The sequence below is a fragment of the Prionailurus viverrinus genome, chromosome D1 (genome assembly GCF_022837055.1).
Source record: "Prionailurus viverrinus isolate Anna chromosome D1, UM_Priviv_1.0, whole genome shotgun sequence".
NCBI lineage: Eukaryota > Metazoa > Chordata > Mammalia > Carnivora > Felidae > Prionailurus > Prionailurus viverrinus.
The window spans coordinates 105386153-105404414 of NC_062570.1; the positions used below are offsets into that span (position 1 = coordinate 105386153).

The 18262-nt window shown below is 52.3% G+C and overlaps 1 protein-coding gene across 18 annotated transcripts in view; it reads right to left on the reverse strand.

Annotated features, from left to right (window-relative positions):
- Positions 1-2036: 2036 nt before the first annotated feature.
- Positions 2037-18262, reverse strand: part of PPP6R3 (protein phosphatase 6 regulatory subunit 3) — a 137492-nt gene continuing 121266 nt past the window's right edge. For 12 of the 18 annotated variants that reach the window (XM_047878115.1, XM_047878116.1, XM_047878122.1 and 9 more), the window contains 6 exons: positions 15529-15650; positions 12926-13079; positions 11392-11498; positions 9792-9942; positions 7294-7413; positions 6391-6658 (listed from right to left, as the gene is read on the reverse strand). In XM_047878115.1, the coding sequence (XP_047734071.1) occupies positions 6553-6658; positions 7294-7413; positions 9792-9942; positions 11392-11498; positions 12926-13079; positions 15529-15650 (760 nt within the window). In that variant the 3' untranslated portion in view covers positions 6391-6552. Of the gene's footprint in view, positions 4209-6390; positions 6659-7293; positions 7414-9791; positions 9943-11391; positions 11499-12925; positions 13080-15528; positions 15651-18262 lie in introns of those variants that run through there. The other 6 variants (XM_047878130.1, XM_047878125.1, XM_047878123.1 and 3 more) reach the window with 1 other exon arrangement.

Consider the following 18262-nt stretch of genomic DNA (forward strand, 5'->3'; position numbering starts at 1 on the left):
AGGAACTTAAGTGCTTCTGTTCACAGCTGTGACTCACGTGGGACTAATTTTTGGATAAAGTCTATGGTAGGATCGAGGTTCATTTTTTCTCATATAAATACCCAGTCATCGGTCACTGGCTGGAAAGACTTTCCTGTGCTCACGTCACTGCCTTGGCAACACTGTTGAAAACCAACTGCCGGTGAGCTCGTGGGTCTATTTGTGGATTCTATTCCATCTACTTGATCTATTCCAAGGGCTGGCAGCCTTTGTCTATGAAGGGTCAACAGTCAATACCTTGGGGTCTGCAGGCACTACGGTCTCTTGCACCTCCCCGACTCTGCCAGCAGATTATGAGAACTGCTAACCAGGGGTCAGGTCCAGTAGCGAGGTGGGGCGGTCCCAGAAGTCACCTGGACGTCTCCACTCCTGTGAGCGAACTCATCAAATTTACCATGTGCGCATGCACACACACGTGCACACTGCTCTGCTTCGGAACTGTTCTGTGCGTGGCTCCTCAGTCTGTCTTCTGTAATGGAGGTTGACATTTCTATCATTCTACTGGCTACCAAACATTCCACGCAGCTGGTCTCCGTCTGTCGTCTACTTTGAAATCAAACTGTCAAATTCCAAGAAAAACATAACCAAAAGGCTTTGACTAGGAGCGTCTTTTGTTTTTTAGTAACTTTTTAAAAGTTTTATTTATTTGAGAGAGACAGCATGAGCAGGGGAGGGGCAGAGAAGAGGGAGAGAGAGAATCCCACGCAGGCTCCACATGGTCAGCGCAGAAGCCGACGCGGGGCTCGAACCCACGAACCATGAGATCGTGACCCGAGACGAAGTCAGCCACCCAGGCGCCCCTGTCCTTGCCTGTAAAGCATTTAGGGCAGATCTGGGGTGACCAAAAACAGCACCGTGGCACCCGTGTTTTAGGTAAATACTGAAGAACTAACTGGCAGAGATGGCAAGGGCAAAAGAAGCCAGCATACGCGGACTGCTGAGAATTAATGACAGGAAAGGGATCCACGTGGATGGGGGTGGGATCCAAACAAGGAAGTGGCACCAGGGTGCACAACGAACACAGGCTATGCAGTGAGCGAGGCAGCGTTAAGCCCTCCACTCTCCCTCAGTGCACACGTGGCCATCGACGGTGCGTGAACACACGGCCACAGCTGTGTTCCAGGAAACCTACCCGTGAACGCAGCTGGTGCTGGATGTAGCTGACCCTGAAGCAGAGAACTAATTCAGCCCATCTGACTGGAGCGAAGGCGCTCGGGTTTTTAGGAGGCACAGGGTTTCAATAAAACAGGCTCAGAGCCAGGACTTAGGAAGGTTAGTGTGTGACGTTATGGGGTCGAGAAGTAACACTAACGATTCTGAAGCACCTACCACGAGGCAAAGAACTATTCTAGCTACTTCTCAGCCTGAAAACGTGTCCCTGTCGAGTTCCACCTGGCGGGGAAAGATGGGGAGACAGTCATTACGAGAGGGTTCGGCGGGACGCGATCACAAGCCCCTGGCCCCAGAGCCGGTGCCCTTGGTCACCCAGCACGATGCCCACAGGGTCCGGGCGTGCGCGGCCCAGCACAGAGGGTCGTGGTGGCTGGCTCGGGGAACCAGCCTGTTCTGTGCGTGTCTGTTGGCGTTCTGTGTCTGTTGGCGCAGACAGGTGGAAGGCGAGTGAAAAAGGAGAGGCTGAAAAGTAGCACCACGTTTTAAACCTCATGATGGGGCAACTGAGAATTTTACCAGCGGAGTTACCGGCAGGGATGGAGACCAACCACGTGGCCTGGAGAAGCGCAACCCACGGAGACAGTGAGGCGCCCCAGGACCAGGTGAACCACCTAAAGACCAGAGCTGGCGGGGAGTCTCCGTCTGCGGAAGTATACTTACTGGGCCCCCGTGCGCCGCTCGCGGACGGTTCGGGGTGCCTGGCTTACAGCGCTAGGCCCTGCGGACGGCACACTCCTCACTCGGGACCTGGTACACGGTCAGGAGGCCCCGCCCACTACACACCTTGTCTGCTTTTTAAAGCCCAAGCGAGGCACAAGAGGAGATTTCTAGAAACAAAGAATCAGGCTTTATTTTTGCCGCAGTTATCTTTAATACAGGTACTGTATTATAGACATCTGTTAGGCTCGCGATTCGGTATGGCCAATACACAGAAGTCAGAGACTACACGAGAGCGGACTCGCTCCTGGCCCTCGGGCTGGCGCCTCAGCACGCTTGCCTCTTTCCACCCTTGTGTCCTCCCTGCCACGTCAAACGAGCTAACAGAATGTCACTCCAAAGAAAAACCTCGAGTCGCTCTTTCAACGGCAGTAGGTGGGATGAAACGCTGTGTTACCTTGGGGTGCGGTGGAGAAGCCAACCGCGCGGAGGCGGCCGGGCCCTGTCGGCGGCTGGCGGGACCATCGCGGACCGTCCGTCGGCCGTCCCCGGGAGTCCGCGTCCTTGAGACAAGTGGAAGGAGCCTGTCCTCTGGCGGTGCTGGGTTCCGGAGGAGAACGCACGAGGACAGTCTCTTCGGAGAGGAGCTCACGGCAGCAAGGGTTCCTGAGGAGGTGCGCCAAGGCCAGGTACAGCACCCCCGCCATCCGTCCCGGGCGCGCTGCCGACCCCACGGTCCCGGAGCGCTGGGTCGGCCTCGGTAAGCCTCACACAGAGTTTTGACACCATTTACAATGGAAAAGTAAATAAGAAATAAGGCATTCAACATTTGATTCTTTTTTATTTCCATATGCAATGTAATGTTTAGGCACGCTGCTTGGGATGCTAGTTCTAAAAAAATCGTTGGCCATTATTCAGAATATCCTTTTGGTTTTAAATACTGGTCAGGAAAAACAAATGATGTAAAAATACGTGAATAATTTTCTATTACAGAAATGAAAAACTGATCTGCGTCTAAAAGTGCAAGAGGTGAAGTAACTGAACCCTTTCCCCAGACGATACGGCAATATACAATATATTGCTTCAGCTGTTTGAGAAGGCTGTGATGTATCTTTATATTGACATAGAAAATTATAAATTACACTGAATTAGTATCCATAATCACTATATATATACACAAACCAGTCCTAAAAAAAAAAAATACACTGGTTTAGAATTTACGAGTGAAAACCTCACAAGGTACAGGAAAACAATCACCATGCTTAGGTGCCGGGTTTTGATTTCTGGTTTTAGAATACCAGCCTGTGAAATGGACGCGCTCTAACCCATCAGCAGCACGAGCAATCTCCAACTGACCTGCCTCGCAGGATGTAGGTTCGTTAAATACGCAAACGCTCGGAAATGTTCACTGGTGATGCTTGTTAACAAGGTAGATTTTGGTGAATGGGTTAAAAGGCGGAGGAACTACTGAAACAAAACAAAAAACAGAAACAAAAACGAAAAACGAAATTACTCAAACCACAAGCCAGGTACACTCCAAACAGTCTAGTGTCTCACCTGTAGGAATAACCATTTCAAGCAAACGAGACTTTAACAGAACATATGGCTTTCCAATAACATCGATTTATCAACTAAGCTGTAGCAATAAATACTTAATCTCTACCCATAGACTTACATTTTTTGATCCGTTTAAAACAATACAGAAAACAGTTACCAATCGAAAGCTGGTTATAAAAAGAACACCAAATACTTCTTATTCAAAATCACGTTTGTAAGTCAGACCAACCAAAATAACACTCAGAGGGCATTTCAACCCTACGACTCCTCGCCAGCCTGGAAGGGAAATGAATTCAGAATTTTGTACAAGGTGAAAAATGTACGAAAACTGCCTAATACTTTGGTCACACTAATAATTGTCAAATAGTTATGTTTCAAATACAATAGATCTGTGTATTCACTTTTATAAAACTATTCTTACAGCCATTTGAACTACAGTATTACTGCCATTATTACACGGGTGGCAAGATCGTATTTCACAGGCTACCCATTATTTAGAACAATACAATATAAACATACGCAAAAATTCTTGGTATTTGTCAATGTGCAATATTTTTACACTTCTGGATTTCTCTGTACAATGTCTTAGAATCTAGAATAGAAAGGTTGCTGGTCCTGATCCCTTGCAGAGCGAGTGCAGCAGTGGCGGCTGGGCGGGCTCCAGGTGAAGTCTCCAGGGGCCCCAAACGGTGGCGACGTGCAGCCCTCAGTCGGCGGCGGAGGTCACTCATCATACGGGGCCATTGACCGACGTGTCGCCTGGCGTGCTTGGCTGGTCAGTCCTGCGGGGGAAGAGACAGACATTTGAGGCATTCAAGGCGGAAACGTGAGACGGTCAGTGAAAAACTTCCGTTTAGCTCCCCAAGGGTGGGGACGTTTCCTTTCCCAAGTTTACCCAACGCCCAGTGCAAGGCCTGGCACTGGTGGGGAGGCGGGTATTTAATGGACTGCTTCACAGACACAAACCTCCAGGAAGCCTAACTGAACAGGCTCTAGCTTCCCCTCTGCGGTGGTGAACGGGCACACAGGCAGGGCTGCGGCAGGGAGGGGCTCCGTGAAGCCGTCCCGCCTCAGCCTCCCAGGGGCACAGGTGTGGCCTAGCTCGGCCGCTTTCAGACTGTTGCTCCCGGACCCATCATGAGCCCCTTGCTCATTTCTCCTTCCAAACACCTGTTTATGTGTTCCACGGAGGAGAACCCACATAACATTTCACTTGAAAAACAGGATTCTCCTACCGAAAGAGGGGGGAAAAAGCTTGTAAACAGGCCAGCTCTGGAAAACAGGCGTGCACTTTCACAAACGTGCTTCTGCCGGGCAAGCGTTAGGCTGAGGCCGGGCACACAGAAGAGGGAAGGCTGGACAACACACAAACCCCACGTTCCTGCCAAAACGACGGGCCAAACGTGGCAGTCTTGGCCGTGTTTCCAGAACTTTGCAGCGCAGGCTCGGGAAAGGGGGCTAAGAGATGCCCGGGGAAGCACACAGGTGCCTCGGGACCGGCTTGCGGCTCACGAGCCCAAGGCTCCAGACACCTGCTAGTGGTGACAGAGAGCCCAGAAGCCGGCTCCGCGAGAGACACACGCTGCTCACATTCAAGGAGTCTCCGCGCCTCAGAGACACGACGGTACGGACCGTCATGGCTCACAGGCTACAGGGTCTCCAGCGCGTTCTCTAACCTCTCTCAGCTCGGCTTCTCCCTCTGGGAAAGGCGGGGGGCAAGTCCCCCGGAGGTGGGGGAGACGGGATCCGTGCAACGTGCCTGGCGCGCTGGCCAGCACAGGAGTCGCACGTGCTTGACGGACAGGAGTTACCGATTAAATACCGTGGCGGTGCGCCCCTGTCACCCCAAGGGAGCATCACGCCCGGCTGTGACGGGAACCGTGTGGGGAACAGGGCACACGGAGAGTCCCGACGGCTCTCTCTACCTCCAACGCTGCCACACGTCACTCAGGGCACAGATGTGACGCGTCGGACGACTTACCTTCTCCCTGCCATCACGGCAGCTCAACGCCACCTTCTCAGCGGCCTTCCTCCACCGCCCCATCTAAGCGGGACTCCTGATCTCAGCCAGCTTTCCCGATTCTTCAGCGGCACCTCTTTCTACACGTCCCTATGTCACCCGGGCGCCTGTCAACCTACTGCTTCACCCTCAGGCCTAGACCAATGGCTGCCACACTCACGTGTGTTGGATGGAGGAAGGACAAACAGATGAGTGCACGGGCACAAGGGACGCCCTGGTCTTCTTCCGCCAGCCCTCCCCAGTGCCCCTCTCCCCACCCCCCCCCCCCCCGCCCCGCCCCACCCCGCCACCTGAGTCTGGCAGGCGGACAGGCAGGGCTCTTCGCACCAGATGTTTCTAGGTGGGTTCCCCGGAGGCAGATAATCTGCGCTCCAGAGATCCAAGGAAATGACCCCAGAGCCTCCTGTAACACTTGTGCCCGAGAAACCAAGAGGCTCCCAAAGCGACTAGTCTGAACGGGAGCAGACCTGGACGACCCGGCCTTCGAAGCAGTTCTCGTAGAAGGGAATGTGTAAGTAGCAGGAGGGAGGGGACATAACTGGCGAGGGGTAAGATCCTACAAAATACCTTGAAAAGACCTAACCCGAAAACCCCAGGCAAAACAGGTGACCTGCCCGGATGCTTGCACAGCCGGGGCTGGGTCCCTCGGGGCTGGGGAGTCACTCTGCCTCCTCCCACGGCCCGCACGAGAGCCAACGTGCTCAAAGAGTTCTTGTAACTCATCTGTTTTATACGCCCCAAAGGCTTTTTTTTAATCATAAAAGCAAACCCTCGTGCTGTCATTCCCAGGAGAGAAACCAAAGCAGGGTTTGCTACACTACAGGTCTGCCGACCGGTGAACAGAGCGCGCCCCCTGCTGGCCCCCGCTGGTCCCATTACCCCGAAAATGGCGAAGACTTGGGGGGTGGGGGTCTGGCGAGGGGGAAAGTACAACTTCTCTGAAATGGCTTTAAAGGTTACTTTATTCCTTATGGAAGGAATGTACAAACTTAGATGTGTATAACCAAAAAAGTTAACTCTGGGAAGTGCTGAGCAAAGTTCCTTGTGGTCCAAGGGCAAGTCCTCTTCTCGTGCGAGCTCTGGAGCAATCGGAGGCCGCCCTTGCTCTACCTGCGAGGCCGTGCGTACGGGCCGGGGCGCCGGCCCTCGGCGGCTGAGGCTTTGGCTTGGCCTATCCCTTCAGACCACTGGCTCAGTCTAAGCAAAAGGTGACTAGAAAGAAAACATCACATTCCAAATCACTCAGCTCTGGCTTAAGCAAGACAACTATTTTGCAAAAACAAAAACCGTATAGGGAATCATCTAAGGCTTAAGAATATTTAGCTACATTTATAAAAGGGCCTCCCGGAAGGCTCTCCCCATGTGTCACATATGCGTGATCGTGGGAAAAGGGGCACCAGGTGCTGCCCGTGGCTGGTGGACCCAGTGAGAACTTTGGCTGCCACAGCCTAGGGACCCCAAACCCAGAAGAGCTCAATATCAGCCTCAACTTAACATGTCCTCAAAAAAAAAAAAGTGTAAGGGGGAAGGTATGCCAGCACCCAAGACCTTTCCATTCCCAGTAACGTTTCAAAGAGCCAGTGATGTTACTGAATCTCCAAAAACCAGTCAGATTTTTAGCTTTTGGAGTAAGGAGGTAAACTGATCTATAAGACCTTGACTCAGGCACCCTGCCTAGATGCGGCCTGAGAAAATGTTACCGTGCTAAGTCGCTGAAAGCCTGAGGATACCTGTAAGGCCCCCTCCTGTGTCCCCAGCCCTGGATGCCAACCTTCCTCCCAGCTCCCAGGAGACAAGAGCCACAGCCAGAGCAGAGCCTGGGCAGGTCCGAGGAAGCGGGGAGTTACCTCTGCTCTGGGCTACTGCTGGGGGGCCGGGGGCCCGCAGACTTCGCCTCTGCTGTCTCAGGGCTCTCCTCCACATCTTTACAAGCAGCATCTTGAGAGGTAGACAGTTTTCCTTCCTCGCTGCAGTAAAGAGGATGACAGGCAGCATTAGATGCCCGGGCTGCCAGCTCGGGGGGAGGATGAAGGTACATGCAACGACCCTGGAAGTCACGGCTGCCACGGAGCGGAGCCCCGGGGTTGAGCATGCTCGGGGGAGGGGCCACAGGGACCACAGACGGTGACTGGGAAATCACGGACGGGAAGGAGCACACACAGGAGGGAACCGGAGGAAGGATGACGTAATGCGGCTGGTGTCGGATCGAGAACGGCCCGTGTTACCATACATACCGATAGGATTTCAACACTCTGAAGCCCAGTGTGCAAAACAGAAAAAGAAACGTACAAGAGTTTCAGAATACTCCTATAAATGAGGAATGTGGGGGGGGAATGTGTCCACGACTGCACATAAGCACAACTGCAGACTCGGTGGAGGTGTCAAATGAACCTGTTTGAAGGAACGGGTCTTTAGTTACGGCACTTTGCTTTCGGGGCCCAGCCCAGCATCACACGGTCGGCCGGAGACACCCCGGTCGGCTTGCTGCCCCTGTCACGTGAGCCAGCCTGGGACTGGGGGCCTGCAGTGGGATGGAGCTCCTCGAGGAGCACCGCGAAGGCCGAGAGGCGAGAAGGGTGGCCACGACAGGCGAAAGCGGCTCCGAAGGGGTCACAGGGCTTGGGCGGGCAAGATACCGGCAGGGTTCTCTACCCCTTCGGTGGCTGCTGGCGGAGGAAGGTAAGTAGCAAGTGCTGTGGCTCTCTGGGGGCTGCACAAGCAGACTGTGGCCTATCCTGTCCGGACTTCCCATTCTGACGCCATAATTTTGGCACCCACGTAAGCTAAAGGGCAGCTAGCGGTTCCCTCCGGGAAGGGCCGCCATTCTCAGAGCTGAGTCCCGTCTTGCACTTGCTTACGAAAAACCCAATTTGGGATGATTTTCTTCGGTGGCTTTCGGGAGGGTCGAGGCAACCTATAAGGAGGAAATCGGCCTAAAGTCTGAAGAGTCACCCGAGTCACCTGGTTCCTTACTCTTCTTTATCCGCACCCCCCTCACCCCATCCTCACGAAAGCAACTATCCTGATGTGCTCACCGCGTGTTACTGCCGTTCTCGTAAAATGCAGTCATGGCCTGCGGCACGTGACTGGCGAGGAACGGGCCACCTCGCTGTACTGCTGTGGACTCACGCTGGGAAGATCATGTGTTCTGGCGATGGTGGCACAGTGCCCCGGTGCGTGCACCTCCCAATTCCACCTGGCTTCTCACAACGACCCGGTGCCCAACTGTCCTCTGCCCCGGGCCTCTACGCACAGTGCTGCCGTCCTCGCCGCCGTGGCCTCCACGTGTCCGCTTCTTCTGGGACTGCTTTTATCAGTTCTTCCCAACTGTCTCTAGATTCGTGGGTTCAATTACTCAGGAATTATCTTAAACTTGATGTAGTTGATGAATGCCTTTTATGATGGGTCCTGGCTGCTTATTACTGATGCAGAGAAAGGCTACCGATTTTTAAAAAATTTACTCTAGAGAAAGAGAGTGCGAGCAGGGGGGAGGGGTGAAGAGAGTGAGAGCCGAGAAAATCATAAGCAGGCTCCATGCTCAGCACGGAGCCTGACGTGGCTCGAACCCACGAACTGTGAGCTCACGACCTGAGCCGAAGTCGGATGCTTAACCGACTGAGCCACCCGGGCGCCCCCGCTAGCTTCTAACTTCAAAGTTGTGTGTGTATACGCTCACATGGAAAGTCCACGTCCCTTCTCGTGCCTGCTGTGTGTTTTGCAGCGACCTCCTAATGAGGCGGGAAGCGCCCCTTCCGATCCGAAAGGCTCAGCGGAGCACAGAGGCCACAGCGGCAAGCGCGGATGCCGCTGCAGCACACAAGTCTTGACGGAAGTGTTTGTGACTCTTTCAGTTTTCCGTTTTTATTTTCCATTAGGATCCCTGTTTTGCTCCATGAATTTAAAAGTGCGGTTAGTGTCCAAAATGTTTCTTAAGCTACCATTTTGCTACTGAATTCTCACGGCTGCGCCGTGTCTGGAGAAAGTGATGTGCACGACACTGATCCTCTGGGTTTTGACGGGCTGGAGCCCGTATGCGCGTCAATTTCTACCGTGACTACAGAAATGTCCATTTCCTATACTCCTCTATTTAGAACCCACTAGACTTAATCCACAGTCTTCCGAGCATCACAGAGAGAGAAAGAGAGAAAGAGAGAAAAAGGCACTCAGGGACCCCAAACTCTCCATGTCTGCGTTTAGATTTATTGGGCTCAACAGAGAAGCTGGGAAGAGGTCCGGCCAATGTCTGAACCCACATCGGAATCAAATTAAAGATGCTAACATTTGAGGTTTCCCCCCGCCGTCCTCCCACAACCTGAAGCTGCCAGCGTGATCCAGCCCTGGTTACCTTTTGAAGACTGCGGTTTCTGTCTTGGCATCTACAGTGAGGCTGAGAGTTTCCTTCATGCCGCCGTTCATCACTGTCTCAGTTACCTTGTCTGAACTTTCTGTGTCCTCCTCTCCGTCAGAGCTGGCCTCCATGGCTACGCTGCCTGGAGCTGAAAGCAACACAGCTGATGGTCACACGGACCAAAACCAACAAGAACGGGGCCCCGCTTTCCGTGCAGACCCAGCCACCCGGTGTTCCAGCTACTGCTTGGAAAAGAAAGAGACTGTTTGCTGGCTGCCACCTCGGCCAGTTCTTGACGGGCACGGGCTTCTGAAAACCGCCCACTAGGGAGACGTCCTGCCGGCCCTCTTCAGGACCACGGGCCCCCTCCGGCCTTCCCAGCTCAGCACCTACCCACACGCCCAACCTCTCCCGGCCGGCTTTCCCAGCTGGACGCTCAGGTTCACAGCAGACAGCACTCTAGGCAGCCACACATATTCGCCCGCTTTAGCCCACGAGTACCGAGGAGACAGTTTATTCAGGGTACTGTTCTCATTCTCTCTTTCAGTTGGGTCCTATTTTCAATTGGGTCCGACTGGGTCCTTTTTTCTTTCCCTAAGTTACTTTCCTGTGGTTCCTCGTGGACCATTTCTTTGTTCTGTAACAGGGAGCTATACGCTATATTGGTCATGAGCCTGGGCTCTGCGGTCAGACCTGCCGAATTCAAACCCCGGCCTCGCCACTTACTAGCTAAAGAACCCTAGGGCAAGACTTTTCTTATACGTAAAATGGGGGTAGCTAAACCCACGTGCGAAACCGCTGAGGGATAAGACGAGATCATCCACATAAACTACTTAAAAGCAGAACAAACAAATCCAATATTAGTTACCGGTTTTATTACTTTTCCCACCCCTTGGTTCTTGGGCCCCACCCCCCGTGTCCTCACTTCTCGTTCTAAGGACCTATCTACTTCTTTTTTCCTTCCACACACCAACTCCTCGCACCCCCCCTTCCACCAACCTCCTCCCAAGCCCTGTTCGCCAGGCTGAAAAGAGCTCAGGGCCTCTGCAAGGAACGGCGTGTACAGCTTGAATAATGTGACAATCCACTGGACCCACTTCAACTGTTCATAAAGGTGAGAAGGAAATGAACAGCCTTATGGCCTGAAACGTGCCTGGACACACACACAGGCTCCAGCAAAGCAAACTCCAAGTGACTAAAGAACTGGGCACCAGCTGGTCCTGAAAACACACGTGACTAATTCCGATCTCATTCACACTGGGTTCTGCAGGCTAACCAACCGGGCTCTTCTTCTCTGGGCCTGTTTCCATTTCTGCACATCGACAGGACTGAGTAACTGACATCTCAGATCCCTTGCGCCTTCTAGAATCCACGCGCTCGGCTCTGGAATGAACACATCGTTTCTCTTCAGCACTTGCCCCGTGGACGTCAGACCTACCATCCCGATTTCCTGACTCCTATCGGCCCTTGAGCCCAAACCTATTATGTGGACGGAAAAAACTAGATCTAGAACACTAAGCACAGAGTTAAAGCCCGAACAGCCTTGGCACGAGCGGCCGGTGGGCATGCAGGCTCGTGCCCTGTTCTCCACACCCACCTTCCGGCTGCACTCCCAGGGCGGCAACACTGGGAGCCAGAGGGTCCATCGGTTCAGTGCTGGTTTCCATCTCCACTGGAGAATTACTCCTTAGAGAATCTTTAGTACTTTTAGAAAAGAGAAAATTCAGTTCGTTAGCAGTGGGAAACAGCCCTCAGTTACCATTATTCACAAAACCCTCTGAACATCCAGGCTTCGCTGGGGCGACACAGGCGGTCGGTTACAGACTCCGCCGACACAGAGGTCTAAGTGCAGACAAGTGCGCTGCCTGAAGGTCGACGAGCGTGGGCAGGGAAACATTCCGCCAAAGCAGCAGGACAGTAGCTCAGGGACTTCCCAGAGGTGCGCAGGGAAGGTTCAAAACGCACCAGTCCCTCGTCCTCCGCGTGATCGCCAGGCCCGCAGGGCTGGGAAGGCAGGGGCTCGCCCTGTGTGGCACCAGCTGCACCCGCGGTGCCATTTTCACCAAAGTCCCTACTTTTACCTCGAGCCAAACCGCCTCAGGGCCTTGGTGATACTTCAAGAGGCGGTATGACTTGTGCACAGGGTTAAAGACGAGCACGCTGCTTCAACAACATGCCAAGGAGCCCAGGGCACCTAACCTCCGGTCACACTCGCGGCCAGAGGTGGAAAGGCGGCGGCCCGGTGCGGCGGCCCGGTGCGAGGGCGGAGCCAGTGAAATAACTTGTGACGCCCTGGGGACGTCTGCCCACAAATCTCCCTTTTACGTGTGAACGAGAACTTCCCGCTGGCACGACCACCGCCGTAAAGCCGTGTGGGTTGAGCCAGCTCTGCGGTCTGCCGAGGGTGGCATACCCGCAGCTGCTAACAGCCTGTCCTCTGGTCTGCAGTTACCGCCACCCGTTAGAGCAGGGAAAGCCACAAAGTCTTTCAAATGGGGCGGTGGAGACTGTTTTTTTCCCTCAGTAGACAAAATAAAACCACGTTTAGCAAATCAAACTAGGCCTAATAAGGCCTGAAATCCATAGTTAATACTCAAATGCGGACAAAACTGTTCAGGAAAACTATGAAATGACAGGGTGCTGTCGTGAAGAATGCTACAAGTAACAAGAAGGACGGCCCTACCCTTCACGCCCCTAAGTATCAGACTAACTACAAGCGACATACAAGTTGACGTTATCTTTCACCTGAAGACACATTTTGCACTGTTAGGCAGCGCTCTGCACAGAGGCACCTGTCAGGAGTCCCTGGGCTCCACCTTGCTCCCATTCTCCTCGACCCTGTTTCCCGATAGCTCGGTGGGGCCAGACGGGCGCCTGCAGACGGCATCTCCGTCGGCACCCTGCTACGTCACCTCCTGGGGCCACACCTTCCCGGGCGACTGCCTTTCCCAGCTCATCCTGGACGAGAGGGAGGAGGATGAGGCTGGTCTCCTTGTAATTCGTTGCCGTCTCCGCCACACCGATTCATAACCTTGTGTCAGGCGCGAACTTCACAAACGGTGTCAGCAGCTGGCACGCCACCCCCAGTTCTCCAGCGGAAAGGTTTAGGGAGCTGGCGCACGGGCACTCACCTCAGGGAAGACGTGAACTCCGAGAAAGAAGCCCAGCCCGTCTCCTTAGTTGGCATTGGCTCCTCTGTGCTCCAGACGTCAGACCCTACAGAATCTAAAGGAGCACCGTGGGTCGTCTCCATGGGGACATCAAAGTTGGCTGACCAGTTGGGTGCTGAAAAGAGGGAAGGAATTTCATCTTGAGAATACTTCAGTAGTTTAACGGAATACGAGAGGTCTCAAAAAAGACGCGCAACGATACTATGGACCAGAGTGGTGGGGACGGGACAGTCCCGCGGAGGGCGATTCTTACTTCTTATTTCAACTCTTATTCCTAAGATTGCTTTTCCCCATAGAAATACCACACAAGGCCACTTCTGTCCCAGTTAGGAAAGGAAGGACGCCGGATTTGAGGTTGGGGTTGGGAACAGCTACCATGACTTCCGGTGCTCTGTTGAACCCTCAGATGCGAGGCCTTCTGGCCAAGCGTCTGCAATTTCATACTGCGGGAGCATTCGCTGTACCCTGGGGGTTGCAGCGTTCTAGAAGTTTGCTGTGGCCGAAACAAGAAAGAAGGTATATGCAGATGTCTATGGAAATCACGATTCCATGAAAGATTTTGAGGATATGAAGGTGGCTGGTATCTTTCAGAGTGCAAAGCGATGTTGGAATGTGAAGAGTCTCTTTGGGCTGGCTTCCACGGAAGTCTGTCACTGACCTGTGTTCCCGAACTTGGAAACACGAACACCGGGGTATGAAGTAGCTTCTCTTGATAAACGAACAACTAACAAATACCGTGGGAAGAAAAACACACACACACACACACACACACACACACACACACACACACACACACACAAACAAGGACATAAAGCTACATCTAAAAGAAGATGCTAATTTCTTACTTCTGACAAATGTACCAAGACTATAGTAACATTGGGAGGATGACGGTGCACGGCCACTCCCTGCACAATCTCTGCAGCTTTGCCGTAAATCCAAAGTGATTCCAAAACAAAGTTAAAAAACGAAAGAAGCAGTATCAGTATGCTGGCCATTCTGCTGCCACAAATTGGAGACTTTCAATGCTTCCCAAGTCAGGTGTGGCCCCACTTTGCACTTCTAACGGCCTCCCCACACGCAGTGCCCCTGTCGTCAGCACACACAGAAGGCACAGCGCACCCCCAAACCCTTGGAATCCGAGTCTTTCTGTGTGCTACAGATCCGTCCGGCCGGGGACTCCTGGGGAGCCTCAGGGTGGGCTGGTTGCCAGGGGAACCAGCCGGGGGTCAGAGGGCTGCAACTTCCAGCCCCCACCCCACAGCCCAGCCTCCTAGGAATGGAGCAAATCACGAAGGGCCGGTGACTTAATCAACACGCGGCCCCAAAGAAGGGTCCATAAACACTCAGACTTGGGTTCAGAGCCTCGGGGCTGGTGCACAGAAGGCGGTACCTGCCACACTCGAGGGGAACAGAAGATTCTGTGCTTGGGACCCGTCCCGACCTCTCTCTTCACCTGGCTGCTCTGCTCGTGTTTATATCCTTTAACCCATCCTCCCTGTGCTGCCCACCAGCAGTTCACACCCAACCTGCAGGTCTGTTTCGACGCCGCCTCCTCAGAGATGTGTCCCCTGGGGCGACACGAGGTCTCTGTGTCTTTGCTCTCATTGCACACCACGCTTTAGGCTACACAGAAGTGACCTTCCCAGATGAGCTCCCCAGAGTCTACGGCAGTCTCCCCATTTCCTCAGGAGACCGAGCTCCGGGACGCGGACTGTGTGCTGTCCCGTACCCGGGCACACACTTGGAACCTGATAAAGGCGTGTGGATTCTAACTGAGCTACAGACAGAAAAGCCCACTGCTTCCTCCTGAAGATGGTGAGCTGGGAAAGCAAGGAGAGGAGAGACCAAGCCTCTCTCGCTCGCTGGGTCTGCGCCGTGGGGGTGTGCTGGCTACCGCTAAGGCCCCCGGTGCTGGGGTGCTGCGGTCCACCCGAAGCCCAGAGCTGGGGTTCGGCCTCCAGAACTGAGTACCCAGAGGCCTTCCTGGGGAACAGGAGCACTGTCAGCCCCGGGGAAAGCCCCAGTGTCAATCCACATGGCTCTCTCACGTAAAAATTAACCTGAACTTTCAGAAGTCAACGGTATTTTTGTACAGGCCAGCTAATGCAAGTCTTCTTCGCAAGTAGGACATAGATAAGCACTAAGGCGGGACAAGTTCAAGGGTCACAGTCCATAAATAAACCGAAGAACCCATTTCCAATCATTTCAGCTTTAAGGTGTCACCTTCAGGATAGTCCCTGCTGATCCCACAAACATAGCACTTCCTCATCTTTTCATAATCTACGTGGTCTCCCTTTCTGCCAGGCACCCAGAGGCTGGAGCTCCCAGTGTGCTGTGTCCTCCAGCCAGACCCACACAGAGGGCATCCATACCGTAGGAGACGCCCCATCCTCAGAGGGACAGCCAGCTCCTTCCCTCAGCCCCCACCCTTGACACTTAAACCTCCTAGGGGACTCAGAGGACGGAGTTTCAACCTAACTCCCATCCTGCAGGCCAGGGCGCCTAGTTTTAAAATACACCAGTTTTCAACACACAGAGATGAATACAGAAGGAAGACGACTTACGTTCATTCAAGTCTACCTCCATTTTATCCTCCGTACTGGCACCACTGGGTTCAAACAAGTCTTGTTTCGCTCCGTCTTCTTCTTCAGAGTCTGTACTTTCTTCACTGTCTGTACTCCCCGAGCTGGGGGGGGGGGGGGGAGGAAAGACTAAAATATTTAATGATGCCTATCAGTCACCAGCTAAATCCAGAAAATTCTGAAGGTCATCCAGTAAGAAAAAATAACATGCACTTTGTCTGGATCATTCTTGCCTTTGTGAACATGCTGCCTAACCCTGCTCTCAGCTGTCCCGCTGGCCCCTGTGCATCAACACGTGGGTGGCTTCTCACAGGATGCAAACGCCGCTCACTGTGGCACTGCCGTCACGGCCAAGGTGTTGAGCTGCTGTTCACATGCCGACCTACCTACCACCCACATATCATTCCTCGAGGGTGTTTTCCCACCTTCAGCAGTTTAACAACCAGGCTGTCATTACCATAGGGCCCCAAGAATCCTTTACATGGCCCGCACAGATGCCCCACGTCAGACATGTGACTTGCAGGTATCCTCCCGAATCCACGCACCATCCCTTCCTGTTACTAGTGCGGTCACAAGAGCAGAAGCGCTTAATTTTGACGCACTTGAGCTTATGAAAATTTCCTTTCATGCATGTGCTTTTGGTGTCGGATCTTAGAAATCTTGCCCTAACCCAAGGTCACAAGGATTTTCTGTAGAAGTTTTACAGCCTGATGCGTCACATTCAGGTTTAAGATCCACTTCGAGTCCCCGTGTACATATGGTAAGAGGCACAGACAGATGTTCACCCATTCCAGAACTGTTTGTTCAACAGACTATCCTTTCTCCACCGAACTGCCCTTGCACCTTTGTCAAAAGTCAGCTGTCACCAAATCTAATAATTTATACTCTATTCCGTCCCCCGATCTACTCCGTCTTAACGGCCACTGTCGCAGTTACTGTGTTCTGAAATCAGGTGCTGCTGGTGCTCCAATTCGGTGTTATGAAGGTTGTTTTGCATTTCTTTACGAATTTAAGTGCCAGCTTGTCGACAGTTACCAAAAGCCTATTATCATTTTACTTGAGATTGCACTGACTCTAGATCAATCTGGGGAGAAATGGCATGTGAACAATACTGAGTTCCAAATCATAAACATCTATCAATTCTGGATTTCTCTCAGCTGTCTTGTGATTTTCAGTGTCCAAGCCTTGCACGTCTTGTCAGTTACCCTTATATATTCAATATTCTGATGCTACTATCAATAGGGCTGTTTAGTGATGTCAATTCCAACTGTCTGCTGCGGTACGGAGAAGCACGATCGTACTGATCGATCATGCCAAACCCACTGAACTGTTCTGATAGCCTTTTCGTAGATTCCAACAAATTTTTCTACGCTGACAGTGACTGCTGTCTGTGAATAAAGATAATTTTACCCTTTCCTTTCCAATCTAGACGGCTTTTATTTCCTTTTCTTGACTAACTGCACTGGCTAGAAGCCTCAGCAACAATAGCGAAAAGCCTTGGTAAGAGGAGACCTCTTTTGTCTGGTTCCTGGTCTTAGGGGGACACTGTTCACTTTTGACCACTTTTTAACCTACCAAGCCGTATGTTTACTGTAGAAGTTTTAAGCAGGTTAAGGAAATTCTACCTCCAGTTTGCTAAGAATTCCTATCAGGTATAAACGTTCGGTTCAGCCACACGCTTACCGATTGATTTTCAAATATTAAACCAACTCTGTAATTCTGGAATAGACCTTATTTGGTCATGATGTATTATTGTTGCCTTTATTTACTGAAACCTTGAAAGGCGTTTCTGCATCCACATTAACGAGAATAACGCAGTCACATTTCTTGTCATGACATGTGATGTCAGCTCTGGTGTCACGTCACACTGATGTGGCCTCTTAGAAATGACATGAGCACTCGATTCTCCTTTTCAATTTTCTAGAAGCTTTTGTATAAACCTGGTGTCATTCCTGAAACATCTGGTCGAATCCCCCAGAGAAGCCGCCTGGGCCCAGAGTTTTTTGTGTTTTATGTAGGAAGTTTTAAACTAAAAATTCAACTTTCATAGATACAGGACTATTCCACTTATCTTTCTTGGGGGGCAGGAAAGCTCTGGTAGTCTGGGTCTTTAAAGATCGTCTGCCTCAGTCAGTCACGGCATGCCCTTAGTACGTTGTGGTGTCACTGCTGTCGTTCCTGGTCATAGTACCGTGTATCCCCTGCTTCTCTTGACTGCTCTGTCTGGAGGGGCACCAACTCCTCAGGCTTCTCAGAGGATGACTTTAAGTCGCAATGATTTCGTCTACTGTCTTTCTGTTTCCTAAGGTGGAAGCCAAGGTCACGGCCTGGAGAGGTCTCTACTTGTGCATAAAAACAGCACTAGGACAGTCTGGTCACGCCCCCTTTGATTTCCTCATTAACCCACTTGTTATTTAGTTTCCATGTATTTAGGGATTTTCCAGAGATCTTTCTGTGACTGACTTCTAACTGAATTCCACCGGAGTCAGAGAACATGCTTTGCAGGACTTGAAATCTTAGGAACATACTGAGACTTGCTTTATGGCCTGAATAGGATTTCTCTTGGCATAAATATCTCACATGCACCGGACAGTAGGGCCTCTGGTGCTGCTGCTGCCTGAGGTGCCTTGCACATGTCCGGCAGGGCCGCGCTGACAGTGGTCCGCGTCTCTGATTTCTGCCTGTGGTCAACTACTGACAGAGGAGTGTAGACGCA